Raw genomic sequence first — 21,957 nt, 5'->3', positions numbered from 1 at the left:
GTGTGGAGAAAGTTAAACGGGATTGAATGATGCTCCCTGCAAAACTCTCTAGCGCAAGGTTATGGAGCGTACAAGTTTGGCGTAAGTCCCTTGCTTGCTGGGGCTCGCTTGAGGCAAGCACGGGACTTTGTTAAGTTTAAGGAACAATCTTCAAACTCGACCCCTCATGCAAAGAAAATTGTGGGAGACACATGTATACACACAATGCAGTTTGACTGTACTTCTCCTTGCAAGCTCATGGCGCACACTGAGGCTTGAGGCAAAACCAATCAAGGTATGTCATTTTGGGATTATTCATCAAAATTGGCCATTTCACAGTTGTAGCACCTGCAAAATCTCACATTCCTCCTCACCTGCCATGTGTTTTGAGTCATTTCAAACAGCTCAGAGTTATCTTGCTCTTGTGAACTAGCCTGAGGGTCACAATTCATCAGAAAGCCATCCATCCATCACAACATTCCATTCCCCATAACAAATATCAGGCACAACCAGGACCCCGGAAAGCCCCTATCAATGGTACCCATCTAAAAAAGTACCAATGTAGTACCTCTTGTATTCCAATGGCAACTCAAGGAACTCATTCTGAGCAATGTTACTACACTATGGCTATGTTCAATGCCACCCTTCAGGAATCTTTTCTGATCAGGCTCTGCAAGAGTTTAATTGCCAGCTGCCTGGCCAATAACTTTTGAGAGGCCAATAGCTTTCTGAAAGCAATGATAACAATCTCATAATATAAAAGTCTTTTGTGACCACCTGTATCTTTATACACCACAGGGAGACTTTGAACTGGGACCACATGAAATGTAAGTTAGGTGTGGCCACACCAAGTAGTTGTTTAGAACAGGTGGCAGCAGTGTGACCGCGGCTATGTGGCCCTCACACAAGCTTGTTACCCGTTCAACACGTGAGCTCACTGGTGAGAGAAAGTTCTTGTTACACTGATGTGATGTACCAGCCTATTAGTGGGTGAGCTGATGTGTGTGAGCGGGACCTGTCAGCCAGGTGCTCAGCACCTGAATCAGCCTGGTTGACTCAAATTCTTGAGAACACAATGACAAGGATATTTGTACTTGTATGCACCTGTACGTATTGAAATGTACTTAGTATATTGGACAGTACAGGTCATTGTACTGTCCAACGTACTCCGTATTGGACATCTAGATGTAGTCAGATGTAAAGATACATCTTGGGTCACCTCAGAATTCTTTGTACAAAATCTGCATACCCCCACACACCCCACCCCCACCACCTCATTACCATCTCACCTCCCCTGCTCAACGCTTTCTCACCACCCTCTCACCGCTTTCTCACCTCCCTTCTCACTGCTCTCTCACATCCATATCACCTCCCATCTCACCTCTCTCTCACCTCCCATTTTTTTTCTCACCTCACCAACCCTCATCTATCCCAAGAACATCTCACGGACCTCTACAAGATATCACTGATCCTCACCACACCATCACCCACACCATCACCATCTAACCCACACGTCTGTAGGAACTGGTGTAAATTCTGGCTTGAGGTTTCTGTTTCTTCTATTAGTACGCATCTTGTATTTGAAAAAAGAGAATCTTCCACGCGGAACAGCTCACCTATGAGGCGGGAGAACAAGAGGCAAATGAGATGGCAAAAGCAGAGAAAGGCACAAAGATGGGAATCAACTGTTTGATTTGCAAGATGGTAGGATAACATTGTTAGGCAATTGTGAGTCGGTTGAATAAGAATTAATAATAAGTCATTTGATTATTAATCATGAATTGAATTTAGCTTACGCACGGGACAACATCAGAGAACGATTTAACCCTATAACGGGGGATAGATACACGTATGGTGTAAATCATGATTCAATTGACGCAGACCTATCTGAAGATCAAGATAATAATCAACTGAGACCACCAACCTTTGATAGAAATGACAGTTTTAGCAGAAATAATAATTTCAAGAATGTCAACTTTCATAATAACTTCAAAAACAAAAACTTTCAAAATAATAGGAAGAATAACAGGGGAAGAAATTTTAGAAAAGACATATCACCAGGTCCTTATCAAAGGTTTGACAAAGGAAAGAACAATTATGATATGAAAGGGAAAGGAAAACAGGTGTAAGCAAGGACTTACAACTGCAAATAAGAACTTAACTAATTTGGATCAAACACTCAAAAACTAGGAATCAGTCTGTGTCATTTAGAAAAGAAGATGATCCCCCAAAACAATCAACATTGAAAGAGAGAATCTTGTGAGTTGATGTTTTATGATGTGTTAAATTGTGTTTCTTTGTGTTATGTAATCAGTTATGTTTGTTGTTTATATAACATATGTACTTGGTTTATGTATGTACTTGTTTTATTTCTTTATGCAATCAAATTCCGTTAGTGATATTGATAACAATGAAATTGAAATCAATGACCTGATGTACCAATTTGATAATGAAGAGTACCGAGTGTCATTTAGAGACAGTGTTGGTAATGAAGTAGAATTTGTGAATAAAGATACAATAGGTACATTAAATTGGCCAACATCAGTGAAATGTGACATGAAGATTGAAGAATGGGAATATCAATTGAAAAAGTATAACTTATTCAAACAGTACAGTTACTTACTAGAAGGATTCAAATTTGGGTTTCATCAGGGTGTCCCAAGCCATGTTGTAAAAGACTACAAATGGTATTGTCCACCTAATCATAACTCAGCAAGTAATGCACACAATAAAATAGAAAGACACATAAATAAAGAGATTATGGCAGGTAGGATGTATGGTCCTTATGAGAAAGAAGAAGTTTACAGAAATATAGGATTCTTTAGGACAAGTCCTTTAGGTGCTGTGGAGAATGGTGATGGAACCTTTTGTGCTATAAATGATATGTAGTACCCTAGGTTTGATGAAGAAATAAGGTCCGTTAATTCCTATTTGAACAAAGAAGGATTTGAAACACCCTGGGACGGCTTTAAAGTTGTAGCTTTATTTATAAGAAGGCTGAAAGAAGACGTTAAAATGGGAATCTTCAATTGGGAGGGTGCCTACAGGCAGATTCCAACTCATCCATTGCAATGGCCCTATTTGGCAATCAAGGATTTCAATGAAATTTTTTAATAGATGTTATGATTGCATTTGGAGGAGTTGGCGGATGTGGAGCCTTCAGAGGTCCAGCAGACGGTTGGAAGGACTTAATGAAAGTGATGTTCAAGTTATTGGAAGCCTTTCAATGGGTGGACAATAACTTGATGATCAACAAGAAGTCAGATTGGACAACCATGTTACAAATTGTCAAAGCAAGTGAAGCATTAGGAGTGAAAACAAACGTGACAAAATACACCAAATTTGCCAACAAACAAAAATTCATAGGCTTTGTGTGGAATTGGGTTAACAAAACTGTACACCTACCAGAAAAGAAGTTGACAAAGAGGAAATTTGAAGTAGACCAGTTTCTAGAAAAAGTATCTTGCACAAAGAAAGAGTTGCAAAAATTCAATGGAAAGCTCAGTCACTTGAAACTGTTTTACCTCAATTAAAGTGTTACCTTGTGGAAAGTGTCAGTTTTGTTGCAAGGTGGAAGTCTCCAGGAAAACGGATTATTTGAGATGACATAAAGGACAACTTGTGATATTGGAAGTCGTACAGTTGTTCCAAATTCTGTTGTCACTCCAAAATTTAATGAATGAAATTTGGCCAATACAGGCTACTTTATAAGCATAGCCTTCAATCAAGATTGGGATATCTCGACTGAAGCTGTTGACCGTTTCAGTATTCCATAACCTTTGATCCCACCACTTCACCCATATCCACATATCCTTATTACCACTGATACCACAATGCCCACGAGGACCACTAAAAAACAACGTGCAGACAACGCGGCACAAGCAAAGAAAGATTAGTAAGTTTCTTGTTGACCATTTCTTTTGACCATTTCTTGTTGACCATTCCTTTCAATCATTTCATTTCTTTTGATCATTTTTACTGATTTTGCTGTTTTCTTTAGTCAAGCCCGACAAGATCAAGTGGCTGGGCCAGAAGGCCTTAGTCCTGATCTTGGAAGAGGTGGAAGCCCTTGCCTCTTCAACAAGTGAGTTCTTTTTAAATTTCCTTCTTGAAATCATTTCAATCACTGATTACCTTTGATTTGTATTTTAGAGACAGACATAATTGGGATTTTTTTTCCACTGGAAGACGTCAATATCTCAACACAGAGGTCTTTCATATAGACCCATTTTCTCAACAAGGATCCTGAGAATTCTGTTGTCAACTCCATCCCAAAACCAACAACAGCAAGTTCTTTCCTTACAGCTCGTCTTCTCCCTATCCTTTCTTTCCCTTTTTCATTCTTTTTGTTTTCTTTTTTTCTTTTCCAAATCACTCAATTTTTTCTAGCCCCACAACCGGATCAAGAGGCTATACAAGTTGAACATGGTCACTGAGACCCAATGTTCAACATGCCAAAGAATGATATCCAAGCTTCTCAGAGTCAGTCCAATTGATCTATCCCTACCACATTCAGATTGACTGTAAGTGATCATTTTTTTATTCAGGATCCCATGTTGATATTGATTTGACTCAATCACCACAACCCCCAGCACCCGCCTACTTGGTTCAACCTGCACCTGGTGTGGAGTTCAAGGCCAAATCAAGTCACGTCAAGATCTGGTTTCATGTTTTCAGTCCAATTCCGAAGACCAAGGCGGAGACCCAATCTGGAGCCACCCAGAAGTACAGTGACTATACCACCACAGAACCCTTCAATGCCACAATCCAGGTGCACGGTGCTCACCTTATCAGTGTTTGGGATTCAATCTTTGACGCTTGTGATGCTCACAAGGTGGTTTGTCTTGTGATGCTCACAATGTGGTTTGCCTAGTGATGCTCACAAGGTGGTTTGTCTTGTGATGCTCCAATCTTTGACGCTTGTGATGCTCACAAGGTGGTTTGTCTTGTGATGCTCACAAGGTGGTTTGTGGAACAATTCTCAAGGAATTATTTGAAGAAGGCCATGTTCAATTCAAAGGTTACGTCGCCGGACATGGAGACTTTCTTAAATCTGCTATGAAGACTATTGCAACCAAGGCCATCCTGGATAAGTTTAATGCAGCAATGATCAAAAGTCAAGATCATGAGGTGGGTTTTTGTCTTTACATGGACAACCCAAAGACGGTCAGACATTTGAAATAAGAAATGAGTTCTTTTTCTTTTGATTTCATTTCTATCATTTCTTTCTATTGTTTGATTGCTCATGTTTTCTGATGGATTGAGAAGGAGGACGAGTTTGATTGATTGACTAGCAAGAACCATCCAAACTCATTGGCTCCAGCCCAAGTCAACAAGTTAGAAATGCTGGTAAGTGCTCATTTCATTTTGTTTTCAATCAATATCTATATTGATTACTGCTTTGTTGCAGGGAATCAATGTTCAACCAGACTGGCAAAAAGCCAGAGTGGGGCTCATGAGACGATTTGGGTATGTTTTGATCGGAGGTAGAGAATGCATAGGATGCATCAATCCAGCAAATAATAAGGAAGTGGTATACTTGAGCCATGCAATGTTGGACACTTGGGCTCAAGACGGGGTGAGTCTTTCTTTTCATTCTTATCATTCTCCTCATCAGTTTTCTAATCAACCATTTCCACTTTTTTAGGCGATGCATAAGCACTGTGCTACTGAGTTCCTACCACCCACTGGACGAACTGAATTTCAATGGATTCCAATCCACCCTAAACCCGGTCAACGATTGGAATACACTGCTGACACAGTTCAATCAACCTCACAGATTCCTGACAATTGGCCTGAGTTTGAAGATTATCTCAAATGGGCTAAGATTTTGCTCAATGATCAAGCGCCCCAAGACCTTCTCACCAAATGCGACATTGTTGACCTCAAAGCATTCCTCTCTCCCTCATTGGATGTTCCTACCCTTGAGAGGTTGGAATTTGCATTTGGAACTGCGGTCTGTCTACATGATAGTGCACCATCATATCAAACTGACCTCAAGGAGTTCAAGGCGATGCAAATGGCCTATCTTGACAAAATAAAAGATAAATGAAAGATTATGCAATTGGTAACTAGTCTTGTAAACATTACTTATCCTTGTAGCTCAACAAATTATTGTTGTGTTCATTATTAACCCCCCCAAACAACTGTATGACTGGTTATATGTACTGCTGTAATTAAAAATTATGATTTTGTGATGTATTCATCAAGAATTTGCCCCAAGTGAGAGTTTATACAATTAAAATGAGAAATCAAATTGGCTAGTGCTCTCTGAATCCTTGATTTGATCCATGAATTAATCAAACACTATGCCAGATTGCAAATTTACCGCCGAGTTTAGAAAATTAAAAAGACATAGAAAATTATACACAAGGCAGAACAGGTCAAAAAAATATGGAAAAATATGGGTTGTATTCCCCTGTGTGTGCCCATCATCTTGCATATTTTTAAAGATTTTTACGGCAGCAGTGTATATCAGGTCAGAAACTCAGTTTATGTCCAAAGCTGGCAGTCATGGAGGCATTAACCTTGCGAGACCAATAAAATTGTCAATTTTGTGTCAACATCTGGAATGTCAGCCCATTCTGAAATATGCATGTTTAACTTACCAGATACACATTAGAATGAGTGGTGTGTGTCCAAAAATGAAGAAGGTACAGCAATCACCATCCCCAACAGTAAAGCTAGAAAAGCTTATAAATCTGTTCCACAAGGGTTTTAGCATCCAAATGGAAACTGTAGATCCAGTATGTGGCTTTCATAATGTGCAACTGCCAGTTTAATTGAAAGAAAATTGTTGTATTCGTGATTGTTGAAAAGTTTCTGCCCAAGCCTGGGTAGTTTTGGACAAAATTTGAGTTTCTGACCAAATACACCCCAGAATCATTTTTCTACGTAACATCTTCAAAACTCAAGGTAAAAATATGAAAAAATATGAAAAATTATGGGAAATAAAAGACTGATTCAACCATATATTCTTTGAATTTCTCCTACCTCTCATGCATTGCTGAGTATTTTCTACATCTTGACTTTTCTAAACTTCCTGGTATATTATTGGTTTGGTGTAGTGAAAGTCAAAAATAAAAGTCAGGTTCATTTGCAGAATTCAATATCTTTTGACTTCTGAGATGTGCGGTTTCTTTGATTGCTCAGATGGTATTCAAAGAACCAAACTTGATCCATGAGAAGAAACTCTTGAATCAACAAGTCTCTCACAGAAACTTGGGCAATACAAAAAAAACAATGAATGGGTATGAGAGCCCTTTTTCATTTCTTCCACACAGATAAAGAAGTTTTTTTTGAAACAAACTGTGGGACTTTTATTGAGGATTTAAAACATTAACTGTAACCATACAACAAGTGCTTCAAAATTTACCCGGTATTGAAATATCCATAAGTCTTGTAAAGACTCATTATCAATGAGCTGGTACAAACCTCACTCATCACCACTTGCATACAACCCAGCTCATCAACAGTGTTATCCAACATTGGTTCCTCCTAAGTCTATCTTTAAATACGTTGAAGATCCGCTTGATGTGGTTGAAATCCGGCAAAACCGGTGGTAGATAGCATATGAGAATCCCCATCTCTTTCCACATCTCTTCGATTGCTCCACCGCGATGAATGGTGGTGTTGTCCAACACCAAGACTGAATTACAAGCTGGATACAGGTTCATCACAGGAAGCTGGAGTTGTTGAATCAATCAGCTTGATTGATTATAGACCAGAAGAAAGATGAAAGACTTACCAGAAGGTGTTTCAAGAAAGCTTCAAAGTCAACTTGAAGATAGGCACCAACTTGCGAATGGGATGCCAATAATCCCATCTTGCATACAGCCGCAAGCATGCTGTAGTGAGGTCCAAGTCGCTTTCATTCCAATTTTGGTAGATGTTTGCCTTGCTTGGATCAAACCTTTGAGCGCATCACATCTAATGTTCGGAGCCCGGTCTTGTCTAATTAATCCAATAGACATGCTACAAGTCAGTTATTGAGTCAGTTATCAAAGACAGAAAAAATAAATCGAGCTTACCCATGAAAACAAGACATTTGTTTGGGATATTGGCAAGCCAGATTGAATAATCAGATTGAAGTTCAGGTGATTGATTGGGATCAACCTTTGAAGCTTTATGAACTGTAAGACAGTGCCTTTCTTTCAAGTCATTTGCAATGGTCTGTAAAGATGCAGGGGTATTGGTATGATTGTACATCATCGACTGGATCTTGTCGAAGAACAAAGTTGGATTGTCGTTGATGAGCTCAACCATGAATTCACAATCTTTGGCCAAATAGATGGTGTGACGGCCTTGTTTCTCTTAGGTATCCGGGTCTCTGACTACAGTGTCGGTACGTTTGTAGAGTGACTTCCATCATGAGAAAGAACATGGACAAATTTTGGTGATGAGTTCATCATTGATTTCATCGATTGAATGACCACAAAGCAGTTTGTTGACGGCAATAATTTTTGTGCTATAGTTAAGATTGTGATCTTGGATATCTTAAATGTTTATTAAGATACATACAAAACAAATTTTATATTCCACTTTGCAATACACTTCTCTACATTTCTGTCCCCTACACCCTTTAAGTCTATGGGTAGTATTTTTAAATGTGATTGGTGATTATATACAAAAGTTGGATTTTCTTCCAGCTTTAATTTGACCTGTGAGGCAAATCATGATGAAATCTAGGGCACCAATTATGCACCAATTTACTCATATGCAGGGTAAATAGTAATTTCCAAAACTTTTTGCTATCAATTTATTCATATTCTTCCTAGAATCAACAAATCAAGGGAAAATTGGACTTCTCATCTAGACTTCATCATTACATATTAAAATATGTCATATGTGAAGTTCTGGTGAAATCAAGCAATCAAAGGCCAAGATGATGAGAAATTGTCTTTAGCAATGATAATCTATCAGAAGAACTATGCCTGATTTGGAATTGCTGACTAACTTACACCATGGAAGGGGTGAGCTGTTTGTACTCAAAAGAAATGTCAGTCAAATAAGTAGAGGGTATGGTCAATTATTTTACCAACCTATAGGCAAGGTTTCAGTGATTTCTAAATGTTATGAATTTTATTAGCAGATGTGAAATTGGCCACAATAAAAGGTAAAAATCTGAGTAGATTTAGGATAGGTTCTTTTGCTTGTTGACTCATAGGACAGCTTTGTGCTTGAATGTTCAATATTGAATCATTCCAATTGCCCAATTGGGTCTTAACAAAGAGAAAAAGTCTTTCACATTTAATTGCTCTGGACGTTGTAAAGAAGGCGAGGTTAAACATAAGAAGGCTTGATAGTACCCATGACTAACACAAAAAGGATTGTTTGTTGTTCAATAACAATTGTAGTCTAGGAATATAAGGGACTTTAATTTGCATGGAGAATTGGCTTGTGCCTCTACCTCAGTGCTCCTTCAACACGAGTCAACTAATAAAATTCAAGTTTAAAAGTTAAGGCAGGCAGTTGTCCAGTTCCCTGGTGCAGGCAGATCCACCTGTTCTCCAAGGTTTTGAAAAAAAATTACATTAATTTCAAAGTAAATGTTAAATGATTCATTACATCATTCTTAAAAACCAAAACCAAAAACCACACGAAAGAAGTAAATCGGTTAAAGGAAGACCAAACAATCAAAACAATGATAAGAATTCAATATGATTGGCTGGTAAAAAAATATTAAAGTCGCACAAACCACACACACAACACACACACACACAAAACCATTCAAGAGGTAAAAATATATCAACAAGTTGTGAAAACTAGGGGAAAAAGAGTCGATCTGAAAAACAACTCATCAATGAAAACAAAAAGGAGATAGGGAGGTGAAGGGAAAAAGTGTAGATCATGATTAAAGATCAAAGTGAAAGTCGGGTTTAGATATGTCATATAATAAAGTAATAAACAACACGAAGCAAAACGAAAAAAAATCCCAAAAAAACAAAACAAAAGAACAGCATGAATGATGAGGTGTGATGAGAATGTGTATGAAAAAGAAAAGGAAATAAAAGATAGAAAGGATGATAAGGTTCAATGATTAGTTTAATTCAACTTTAAACTAAACTGATTCCGAATCCAATAGCAACAACAGCCGAAAGAGCCATGAAGACCCCATGAAGTTCTAAAGAAGAAGCATCAGATGAAGCTGCATTTCGACCAGATGTACCGGTAGCTGCTGGCATACTGTTTCCGTTATTCGTATCGGAAGGTTTAGAAGTACCAGTAGGAACGGCCAAGGTAGCTGTGTTGATAGGTGGTGCAGGCAAATCTGTGTAGAGTGCTGCTGAGGTGTATGTAGTACATTCGGATGTGGCTGGGATCACTGGTGTATAAGGAATCGTACTATAAAAAACAAATCTCAGTAATCAAAGTTGAGGGTTATTGAAGTAATGTAGAACTTACGCAATTGGTCCGAGTGATTCTGGGGGTTGAACAAAGGTTTTCGTTGTAGGTCCGTCTACATAAATACCAGCCGGGAGTTGGTTATCACCTTTACAAGATTGGAAAGTGCCATTGATGGCAGGGTAATTAGCTGGGGCATTGTATCGACATCCAATTCGGTCATAAACATCTAAACGAATCAAACAAAACAATCAGTATGATTTCTTTCAAAAAAAGAGAGACAGGTAAAGAAATGTTTTGTACGTTGGCAGAGTTGAGCGGCATTAGGACCAGCAGGATCACAAGCTTTGTAACAGAAAATTCCACTTCCAATGAAATAACTCCATTCAATTACTTGAGTATAAGCTGGACCACCTGGAGTGTTGAAAGCATCTGAATACATTAAGCCGCCTAATGGATTACCTCTTTGATCGGCTCCATGAGGATCTTCTTCTCCACCTGTATCATTGGCTTGTAAGTTTAATGCAGTTTGATCAATGAATCCGATAACTTCAATGTAACCAGGTGTTCGGATTCTGAAATCACAGTTCATCATTAATTAGTGAGATTTGATAGGATGGAGTGATATTAAATGATCGAAACTCAACAATTGAACTCCTTGAAGTGCTCCACCTTGAATTAAACGAGTACCGAACTTCTTAGTAGTACAATAAGCTACCATTTCACCTTCTACATCACCAACAACTGTATTTGGTTGAGGGGCACCCCAAAGACAGAACTGTAATCACACGCGACGAAACAAGAGAACCGAAATTAGGATGGATTCATACATACAAAGACGAAGTGATGAATGAGTTTTTGAGGAGTTGGAGAAGAAGACTTATCATTGATCGAATTAAGGAAAGAGGTTTGACACATTGAATTCTGGTTTTGAGTAGTAGAATTACAACGATTATAACCTAGAGGATTACGAATCCCAAAAAGAAAAATTAGTCAAGAGTAGAAATTAGGATGAGGAAATTTCATGAATTCGACGAACCTTGTTGAGTACCTCTGGGACCGTTTCCCGTATCAGCTTGTTGAGGTAAATTTGGCCAAGTGAATTTCTTGGTGTACAAAGGTACATCACCACCAGTATCTTGAGATTGAGCCAAAGTAAGAGTGATGATGCTCAAAAAAGCGAGTAATCGAGAAGTTGAGATAGACATCTTAAAGATTTCTGGAGCTATTATGCTGAAAAAAACAAAGAATGATAAAAGTTAATTTGATACGTTCGATGAGCAGGAAGGGAGATAATGTGGGCTTACCAAATTTATTAATTTAAGTATGATGTTAAGATTGATTAATGATAAGCAGACAGTAGGGCGGTAGAGTGATATCCAATGAGATAGGTCGTACGATGATGATTAAAAAAAACAGACGAAAGATTTGAGAAAGGAAGATTTCAATCAGCAATCTAAACTGGGCAAATAAGAACAAAAAGGTACAGGTGGAAAAGGTAGTAGGAAAAGATTTGGCTATGTGTGCTAAGTGGTATTGGGCTAAATTCCCTTTTTGAAAAAGGAAAGTGAGCGAGATTGAATGGTTAGGAAAAGGGTCCTTTACCTTGTAGGATGATTTGAATTGAGTTGATTAAGGATGACCGTGTGGATGAAAGAATTCAGGTGAATCTTAAAGAATGAAAGTCGTTGCGACGGTCTTGAGTGGACGAAAGAGTTGGGCTAAAGTTAAAGCCAAGTGATAAAGATGAGTGGCTTTTTGTTGGCGTTTGGAGTGCGTTAGAATTGGTCACTGGAGTGCCAACTGGTCTGGTGTGTGAGTGATACAGGATCTAAATCTAAAGTGACGTTTTATGTAAGGAATGAAGGAAATTAAACTTTCAAAGCTCTCAGACGTCTCTTTATAACGGAAAAAGCTGTGGGAATCAAACAAAAGTCTGTGTTTGTCTTTACCTTTTTGCCATTCAACCGCTGCCATCTTTCTTCAAAATGGTTTTAACGCATCATTAATCGTTGGAGTTCTGTCTATCTCTTGTCCCGTTTCATTTTCAACGGGGTGATGCGCGGTGGATAAACGATGATGGCTGGAAGGATAAAGAGAATTTGATTACCAATTGAGGTTTGAGTTAAGACCTGAGCTCTTAATTGAAAGTAGTTTTAATCTTCTGATCATGAATTCATGATCGATTGACGAATGAGTCATATGGATGAGTGTAGTGAGATGGTGAAGGCTGGCTTTGAGAAAGAACAAAAGAACCGGTTCAGATGTTGAGTTTTGGTAATTAATCCAATCCAATCCAATCAGATTCATCTTTCTTTTCTTGAATCTGATGTCTATCTTTGTTTCTTCAACAAGAGTTTTATTTTACGATCATCTTACTGTGCCATCTGATTTCACAATTTGACCGTATCTGACATTGAATCATGACCTTATCTGATATTGAATCAAAGGTTCTGTGATGATCTTACAAAGCAGATCATCAATTCAGTCACAGCACCTTTATGATCTCATTGATCAAAAGATTTCAATCTCTATCATCATCAACATAGCCATATGAATATGTAAGCAACTTCAATAGAATCGCTTCTATCAAAAGAAAATCGTTGTCAACATACCTCATGATTGACCGCTTGATTGAAGATTCATACAGATCAGCCCTTGTTTACATGACACTTCTCAAATAGTACGGTCAAATCGGAAAAGCTTGACCGATTTTGCCCGCAAAACTCGAGCAATTTGGCGGGGAATTTGTGACAAGCTTTTCTGGTTTGACTGTATCATTCATCAATAAATTGACTCAAGCTAGCAGTTTCAAAAGACAGTAATTGCAAAAAAAAAAGGAAAACCCTCTTTAATAAATAATATAAAAAGATACACGACCTAAATAAGTAAACGAATGATGTGAAAACAAGAACAAAGACAAGAGCAAGATGCAGTCCTCAAAAGAAGAACATCATTGACCGAACCATCCTCTAGAAAGAAAAAAGTTTCCTAAACCACCGATATACAACCCAGAGAGCATTTTCATCACTTTTACCATGGAGGACAATCCTGGCATAACAGGTAGGCCAATCGCTGCTGAGTCAGATGAAAAGTTGTCCTCTTGTCTGCGTGTGATAAATATCGAATCAAAACAATCGATTTGCATGAGGCCAAGGCATCTCAGATTGTGTTTGGTATCATTTCCAATACTCACTTAGTAATTCTATACTTTCCATCAGTGTCATGGATAAGGTGTAAACGGACGATCAAGCGAAGTCCTACACGTCCTGATTGTTGCGGAACACCTCGAGCATTCATGTGTTCAGTCAAATCTAGGGAGTTAGTTAAGCGTTTAACAGGTTAGTATACAAGGAGATAAAAACCGTTGAAATAGAGCAAGCATACATACCGACAGTAACTTGAGTTTTATCTTCGTTGAACATCACGGCGTGAAACTCAATTTTCTGGTCAGTCGTTCCCATTCGACTGTGAGTAGAATAGAGTAAGACAACACGGTCAAATCGGTGATGATATGATATTGATGACTGAGATCGATGCAAGGTGAGAAACTTACAGTGTCTTGTAGATTCCCTTGATGCCCCCTCGGCCCGTGACCCTGAAAAAGGGGTGATATAACACCGCATCCTCGGTAAAGTATCTATTTTCTCCACAAGGTATAGATGTCCGATATCATTCAGAAAGATCGCGATGTTTAGAATAGGGCTTAGAAAACTGACTTCTCGACATTCATACCCATGGTAGACGCTTTGTTAGGCTCAGTCAAGGATCTAATGACATTTTCGATCTATTACCAAGGTGTTGATTCTAGCGTATCAGTGTATCATCCTGAAGCTTTGATGATGATGAATATGGCCATAGACAAAACTGACATCGGTAACTGGGTTCTCCATAGCTAAAGAGGCAAATAATCGGATATGGGTGTGAAGTGGTAGAGATGGGTGTGAAGTGGTAGAGAGTGGGTTGAATGGCTCGAACTTCACGCGGCTACTTTGACCGCTTATATAGTATGCTACCAGATGCTACCCTATTGGCGGTAGATGTGTTCGGATGCTTCTCTCTAGCAGCCTGAGCATCCTCCTAATTCGACGATTTGATGACCCGAGATTTTGCGAATCGATGGCATCTGAAAGTGATCAGGCGCACGGCCGGATATGACTAGCATGAAATACGGTGATAATCTTCTAATGAATTGTTCTATGATACTCAAGCTATCAAAGGCTGCACAAAACGCAGAACACACGGATATCTCGATGACGGAGACGCAGGGTACTTGTGAATAACCAAACATTTAGGTGACACACATTTTTTTATGCTTGCGATACGGGTGTACAGACCGTTCATGGTCGATCAGGTTGATTGCAACGTTATATGTTCGCGTAGATCCGGCTTTCGTACTTCCGCTGTTAGCCATCACAATTTACAAATAGTTACAAGCCACCTGATAAATCCGTGTAAAAGCAGAAACGAGCCCCAGCGCCTTGCTTACTCAGCCACGCGCTCACTTGCGGCAAACGTGACCTGAGTACGTCCCATTTGCATGGGTATACACGGACATGCTCCCCCCTGCAAGACGTTAGTAAGCAGGCAATGTTGTCTAAATGGATAGACGAGTACATACTCTAACTTAACTAAGTACCTCCTTCAAACCGCGCGCGTCCCCCGGAGCTTGCGGAGGAGGGACTTACGACTTATTGGAATTTTTGGCTTGATACCAATTTGGAATTCGGCACTTTCAGCGATTTTTCATCAAAGTTCACATTAACTGTTCCACCATCAACTATATGCACATTCTGAATAGGCCAAGTGTTTGAACTACATCTTGTACACATGCTTCCTCAAACACGAAAGAACTTCAAAATGATATCTTGTCCTCAGGATCGACGGAAAAAGTGTAACTTTCGAGAAAACCAATCGTACAACTGCGGACGGTTTATCAGAGAGACCGATGTGTCCAAAACGTTTTGGACTACACAGAGAGAGAGAAATGAGAAACGAGAGAGAGAGAAAAACGAGAAACGAGAGAGAGAGATAGATGTGAGAGAGAGTTGTGAGAGAGAGAGAAATGAGAAATGAGACAAAGAGTGATGAGCAGGATGGACAAGAGAAAGACAAACTCGTTTCCTCAATTTTGCTCATTTCCTCAGTCTCGTGATCTTACAGGATCTTACCGACACTATCATGGGTGATACTCCAAGAAAAATGTCACTTTGAAGCTCAAAAGCCAGTCCCCTAACCCCTAGGATGATCCAGAAGAACAATCGACGACCTACGGAATCGATTGGGCCGGCAGCTGCAACCACCATTGCTAAACAAACGCAAGCAAAAGCAGTGCTTCCAAAGCATATCATGGCTCTCACCGACATCGAATTGATGAAGTTAATTGAAGACAATCACATGACAAAATACAATTGTCCAGCTAAAAAACTCCAAGTCGAGGCTGTGGTGGCATTGGTCAGGGGTTATGATACATTTGTATTGGCGGGTACTGGTTATGGAAAAACACAAATCGCAGAAATGTTTCTGGCTCTATTTCCAAAAGACTTGAAAGCAATATATCTTGTGATCAATCCTTTAGACGCCTTGGGTGACAATCAGGTGAATAAACCTCATTATTTCCTATGTCTCTCTCGGTCAAAAGAAATAATTGTACATATCATGTAGGTTGCCGAAAAGAAAAACTGGAAGATCAATTCCGTCAATCTCACGAAAGAGTCTTTCACAGAGCAGGTGGAAAAGGAGATTGCTGCCGGATTTTACAGTGTGATATACACGGTGAGGAATTCTTTATAATAGAAAGATTATGAACAATCGGATCTGATGTCAAAATCAAATTGTGTAACTTTTCGAAGAGCCCGGAGATATTCTTGAACACCAAGGCTTTTGAGCGCGTGTACACCACAAGGACATGCTGATGTCCTAGGGACGTCAGGATTTTTTGCAGGGGAAGGGATATCCTGACGAAACTGATCCAAGGAGCCCGGGTCGGAATCAAAATTTGGGACATCCCACGGGCTTCCAAGGGTGTTCTTATTTAAACGTAGGCCCAGCCTGGCATCCTGAGTGTGTGCTGCGGACGTCCGCACGCACTGACATCCAGAGGACAGCCCAAACGGGGGTGCCGACGGAAGCATACGATCTCGGACAATCCCGACGTCCTTCCGCTCAAAAGCGTCTTCGTGGTGTATTTCAGCGAGTGGTTTCAAGACCGGCTGGTGCTAAAGGTGATTGACGAGGCTCACATGATTTATTGGTGGGGCATGGTTCAAAATGGGCAAGCAAAACATTGCATGGCTTTCATGCGTCAACAGGACGGGGGTCAATTTCGACCGTCTTATGGTGATCTTTGTCTTTGACTGCTAGCTACAAATAAAATCCCGCTGCTTTTGATGTCAGCCACGTGTGCGCCTGGTCCCTTTTCGGCCATTCTAAACAATTTGAGCATCCGAAAGTGTGACATCAAGGTTGTACGGGGAGAACTCAGTTGCTCTAACATCAGAATCATCCAAGTTCCAATGAAACGAGGCATGCGAATACCGAAGGATCTTCTTTCAATCTATGCTAAAAAAGAAGTCATTCCTGACAAGGATTTAGTCAAAACTTTAATCTACTCAAATTCCCAAAATGCCACGTTGGAAGTTATGAAAGTAGTCAATGAGGCTTGAGGAACGCCAGACGGTTGGCGCGATCCAGATAGTACTCTTATTAGGAGGTATCATTCATGTACTGGCCGAAAAGAGAAGCTTCGAGGAATTGATAGTTACACTAATTCTGAATTTCCAATAATCTCATGTACCAATGCGCTGGGTCTAGGTCAAGATTGGCCGTCAGTTATGGAGGTAGTAGTTGTAGGACAAACCGGACTGCCGGAACTTGCTCAACTTTTCGGCCAATGTGGACGAGGTAATAGACCGGGACTAGCTATTCACTTCGTTGAGAAGTCTCGAAAGAAGAATACAAAAAATTTAGACAATGCGAATGACACCAAAGAAATGACACAGGGGCCAAAATTGATGCTCACATGTATGTGAGTGTTGTAGACTTTTTTGAAGTCTCCAAAAAAGATTCATTTTCTTTCAGATTCATTCAATTCACAATTTTGGCTGTGTTCAGTTGATCAGCCTGTTTTGCTCACATTTTGCTTGACATTTCTTGAGAAGGCTCATTTCCATCTTGGATGAGCAATAACTGAGTCCAGATGAGTACTCAGGATCAGCTCATGAGTCACTGAATACTCCGCAATTTGGTCAAAATCACAATGAGCACATGAACTACACCTTCCTCAGGCTTCATTTCTTAGTGAAGGCCTGCACAGGGGCCGTCCCATTTGAGATGCTCAGGAAATACTCAGTATCATCCCCTGGCTGGGTCATTGATGGGCCAGACTTCCTTGCTAAGGAATGAAACCTCATAAAAGAGCCATCCCCCTGCTCAGTTTATCTCAGCCGCTCAGCTAATCCTAAGTGATGTCCCCTGGATAAAGCTGCTCACACTGAGGGGCTGAGATCAACTGAGCAGCCCCTCAGCTAGTCCTCTGTGACATCCTTTGGATCCTTCTGATTCCAGGAATTCCCCTGAGGACTAGCTGAGCAGCTGAGCAACCCCTCAGCCAATACTCAGTCACATCCTTTGGATCCTTCTCCCAGGAATGCCCCTGAGGACTAGATGAGCAGCCCCTCAGCCAATGAGCAGTGAAATCCTTTGGATCCTTCTGATTGAGGGATGCCACTGAGGGATAGCTGAGCAGCATTGGTCAACTGAGCAGATGGGCATCAGGCTTCATTCTGGAGCCATGAAGCCTGAGGAGAGGCTGGTCCTATGTGATCCATCCAAGGGATACTGTGGAGAATTAGTCAAGAGGATACTCAGGTCAGCTCAGCCCCTAAGCTAATCATAAGTGGTGTCCCTTGGAGCCTACTGAAACAGGGAATGCCGCTCAGGATCAGCTGAGCAGCTGAGATAAACTGAGCAGATGGATCAGCCCTTCCTCAGACTTCTTTGCCCAGGAATACAGCCTGAGGAAGGCTTAGTTTGTCTGCTCAGTTCCTGTTGATCACATAATCAGATGACAAGCAGAAAGAAATCGGAAAGAAAAGGGAAAGAAAAGGGAAAGAAAAGGAAAGCAAAATTGAACAAACATTGAAGGAAACACAAAAATTTCAACGCTCACACCTATGTGAGCATCTACTTTTGCCCCTGTGTGACCAACGATGAGCTCATGAATACATTTGCTTCCACTACAATATGCCTGCGAGTGGTACTATTGCTTGGAAACACGTAAGCTGTTGATTCTTCAATATGGATCACCTATCTGGGATACTCACACCCGTCATTTTGGGGCAAATAACAACAGGATTGGGGTTATTCCATGTCAAAAGAATGATCCACGGGTTTTAGCTGAACAGCAACGAGAGCTCGAAAATGGTTTTCCCATATGCGAGTGCTCCAATTGTAAACCTGAAGCAGCTGTGATGTTGATACACAACTTACCTACATTGACTGAGTCAAATTACCTAGATTGACTGAGTCAAATTACATAGACGCAATGTCCGATGTCTTCAATGTTAAACACTTCCACAGACCTGATGATGAACCGACTGATCAGGCTGAGATTCAAACTGGCAATCCTACAAGCAAAAAGAAAGGTCCTAGGAAGCGACGTGGACCTCTAGACCCAGCTTTAGAGGAGCTCACAGACGAGTTGGTGTTCATATTTGATTTACATTGCAAAGAACTCTTTGGGGATGATGGCTATTGTGAAAGTGAAGATTACTTCGGCCTGGACCAAGCAAAGAAAATTGTAGAAAACCTTGATGATGTGAACTCTCCCGAAGACATTGAAGAGACTATGGGGGGTGATATCATTGAGGGTGGTGTGGATGCTGTTTTTGAGTACATTCAAGAATGGAAGACCCGAGATACAGCAATTGACTACACAAGGAAGATGGAAAGGATGAGAGAGGAAATTAAAAAAACTGAGGAACAGCAAGCACTGAAAATCATTACTTCAGTTGATGTCATATCAACAACATTTCCAGCTGGTCCTGTTCAAAAGAAAACACGACGAACATCAGAACAAGTGAAGGCGGATAAAGAGGCAGCAAGTCGAAAACATGAATACAATCAGCGTTGTATAGATTGGATGAAGTTTGACAGGGTGCCCAAAAGCAAACTTGATGCAAGAGAGAAAGCTTACCAAGAGAGGTACGTCCTATTCCCCACTAACCCATGCAATGAATTCATCATCAAGGTCTCCAAAGCCTTCGCGTTGATCAGGTTGCTGATTATCATCATCTTTGTCTTGTGTGTAGTTTGACGAGAGCGGCCAGTGGAAGTGTTCCAGCCGCTTATTAACAAAATCCTCTTGAAGCTTAGAAATACCTAGTAGATTGATGTCTGAAATCGGTCCATCTGTTCCAGTAGAGTCAGGTTTGGATCCTAAGAGACCTTCACATGCAGCCATGTTCAAGAATCACATCATAGAAGCTGGAGTCAATTTGTTCTTATGTGACTGGCGAACGTTATTGAGACCAGCTCGGCCTTTCATCTTATTGACCAACTCTGAAAGCTGGATGCTCATCAATTATCAGCCAGATGTGTAATCTAATATTTGTTTTCAACACTTACAAGACCAAGTGTGTGAGAGAATGTCTCCTTTAATCGCTTAATGTCAGTTCCAGGTCCCTAGGTAAATAACAAAAAAAGTTGTCAGAGTCGTTTTGAAATTTCTTAATGAGTTAGATACTTTGATACGCACCGCATGGTTGTAGAAGTACTTGAGCCAATAATTTTGGACTTCCAAGTAAAAATCTTTGGCCACAAAATGGCCTGGTCGACCAGTTGGAGAGATTAACAGCGAGTGTAGAATAATATGTGAAAGAGACTTTGGGAGTGTTTTAGTGAGCAGTTGAAGTAGACGAGGGAGATACCTAGAGTAATGGGTAAGGCCCTTCAGACCCTGGGCCATGACGCTCCACATCTTCCAGATGATGAGCAGGCGACCAATATCACCGTCAGACATGGCACGATTGGCTTCAACAACACTTGCAAAGTCCCTTATACGTCGTAGTAATAACTGAATTTTCTTGCTGTTCTTTTGCTGACGGGCTTGACGAAGGACCTGGCCTGATAAAAATTGGTCATATACAGTTTCAATTGTTTTGTTGAAATCTTCGACTGATATATTGATGGGTTCTTTGACAGCGCCAGCGGTAAGACCCAAAACCGAACTTGAATCAAACAGAAAAACCTTTGATTAGTAAACTTTGACATACAAAGATACTACCAAAGTTCTGTCTTACAAGATACAAGCAGTGAGAGTGGCTTCGTGAGCCTGTTTGATTGTTCGTATCATAGAAGTAAAGTCTTTCTTTGCAGTGGGTCTGTCCTTCTGACCACCAAGCTCTACTACAGTCCGCCAAGCACCTAGATCATTCTTATCATCCGGTTTACCCCAATGATGTAACAAAATTGCTTGTGCAATGTTCCACAAGGTGTGACCAGCACCTGGTACCATAATCAAATGAGCGAGGCTTTCATCATTAAATTTTGAAGGGACACGTTGACCTTCCAAACCTAAGAAATTGAGACAAGTGCCCAGATCGCCTTTGACCATCTGTAATCTACTCGCAAAGTCTTCAGGGGGAAGGCCAGTTTGTTTGATCAATTCGTCGTAAAGTGAAGAGATTCCGTCCAAGCCGTTATCAGAGGAGTCCATAAGCTTGAGCATGTCAATATCCGGTTTTTCAGCCTTGATCTGATCAACTGAGGGTAGATTCAATACTGGGATGTCTTTGAACTTCTCCGGGTTTTTTGTGTAGCGTAGAAGTACTCGAGCAGCTTGGTTTTTCAAAGTTAAGACCCATTGATTCTGCTTGGCTTTCTTTGGAAGTAATTCTAAAGGCTTAACCAGTTTCTTGATGTCGTCTTTTAGGTATTGTTGGAAAGCCGAAACAGTGCACTCATCAGTGTCAAGGCCAGAGAGTTGATCAGGGTTCAGATAGTGAATATAGCCCCAAGTGCCGTGATACGTTTTGCTGGTTGAATCTACTCGTCGACTATGTACTTGTTCCATCATATCAATATTATCAATGCATATGAGAAAACCAAAAGTACCAGCTGATTTAATCTTCTTCTTAATCGTGGCTGCTTTATCCTTTGCTAATACTAGTAAACCACGTAGAGCAGACTTTCGACATGAGCTGAGTCCGATTTGGTACAGATATTGGTTGACACGCTCAGAAACACCACACGCAAGCAAGGTGAGTGTATTTTCCACTTGAAGACCATTGCTTCGACGGCTGCATCCATAGGCAACCATCTGGATTGTTGTCAAAGCAATCTACCGTTACACAAAAGGATAGTCAGTCTTGTGTGTATACCAACTTGATGCATAAAAATGCACTGACTGCTTTTAAACGAGTCTTTGCGTTCTCTACTTTGTCTTTTGACCTTTGGTAAACATAAGCTGAAGGTGACTCATTGACCTCCCCAATATCAGATGTCTCGGAAAGTGATTGCGAACCAGAATCCGAGTCCAAATCGGAATCAAACTCGCAACATGAATCAATGCAACGCCGCCACAGATACGGTTACAGTACCGGTACCGTACCGTACTGTAACCGAGAGTAACAG

At 40.4% G+C, this 21,957-nt stretch overlaps 4 protein-coding genes across 4 annotated transcripts; 2 read left to right on the top strand and 2 right to left on the bottom strand.

Annotated features, from left to right (window-relative positions):
* Nucleotides 1-5,322: 5,322 nt before the first annotated feature.
* Nucleotides 5,323-6,031, top strand: MELLADRAFT_84564 (uncharacterized protein; the record flags this gene model as incomplete). The annotated part of the gene is made up of 3 exons (XM_007419017.1): nt 5,323-5,328; nt 5,390-5,557; nt 5,627-6,031. 3 exons carry the CDS (start codon nt 5,323-5,325, stop codon nt 6,029-6,031), a joined length of 579 nt encoding a protein of 192 aa, XP_007419079.1.
* Nucleotides 6,032-9,525: 3,494 nt separating this feature from the next.
* On the bottom strand, nt 9,526-12,286 carry MELLADRAFT_73714 (uncharacterized protein; the record flags this gene model as incomplete). The annotated part of the gene is made up of 8 exons (XM_007419009.1): nt 9,526-9,763; nt 10,034-10,323; nt 10,384-10,552; nt 10,627-10,898; nt 10,971-11,103; nt 11,208-11,282; nt 11,363-11,548; nt 11,929-12,286. The coding sequence occupies 6 exons, from the start codon at nt 11,529-11,531 to the stop codon at nt 10,035-10,037; spliced, it is 1,107 nt and encodes a 368-aa protein (XP_007419071.1).
* An 806-nt stretch (nt 12,287-13,092) lies between these two features.
* On the bottom strand, nt 13,093-14,334 carry MELLADRAFT_73711 (uncharacterized protein; the record flags this gene model as incomplete). Its single annotated transcript, XM_007419008.1, is given in 7 exon segments — nt 13,093-13,159; nt 13,179-13,430; nt 13,520-13,637; nt 13,715-13,791; nt 13,880-13,963; nt 14,043-14,110; nt 14,196-14,334. The coding sequence occupies 6 exon segments, from the start codon at nt 14,214-14,216 to the stop codon at nt 13,277-13,279; spliced, it is 522 nt and encodes a 173-aa protein (XP_007419070.1).
* A 4,534-nt stretch (nt 14,335-18,868) lies between these two features.
* Nucleotides 18,869-19,925, top strand: MELLADRAFT_114167 (uncharacterized protein; the record flags this gene model as incomplete). The annotated part of the gene is made up of 2 exons (XM_007419018.1): nt 18,869-19,527; nt 19,694-19,925. 2 exons carry the CDS (start codon nt 18,869-18,871, stop codon nt 19,923-19,925), a joined length of 891 nt encoding a protein of 296 aa, XP_007419080.1.
* Nucleotides 19,926-21,957: the final 2,032 nt, after the last annotated feature.

The sequence above is a fragment of the Melampsora larici-populina genome (genome assembly GCF_000204055.1).
Source record: "Melampsora larici-populina 98AG31 unplaced genomic scaffold MELLAscaffold_119, whole genome shotgun sequence".
NCBI classification, from domain to species: domain Eukaryota; kingdom Fungi; phylum Basidiomycota; class Pucciniomycetes; order Pucciniales; family Melampsoraceae; genus Melampsora; species Melampsora laricis-populina.
The sequence above is the reverse complement of the archived record's forward strand: the minus strand, read 5'-3'. Positions and strand labels throughout refer to the sequence as shown.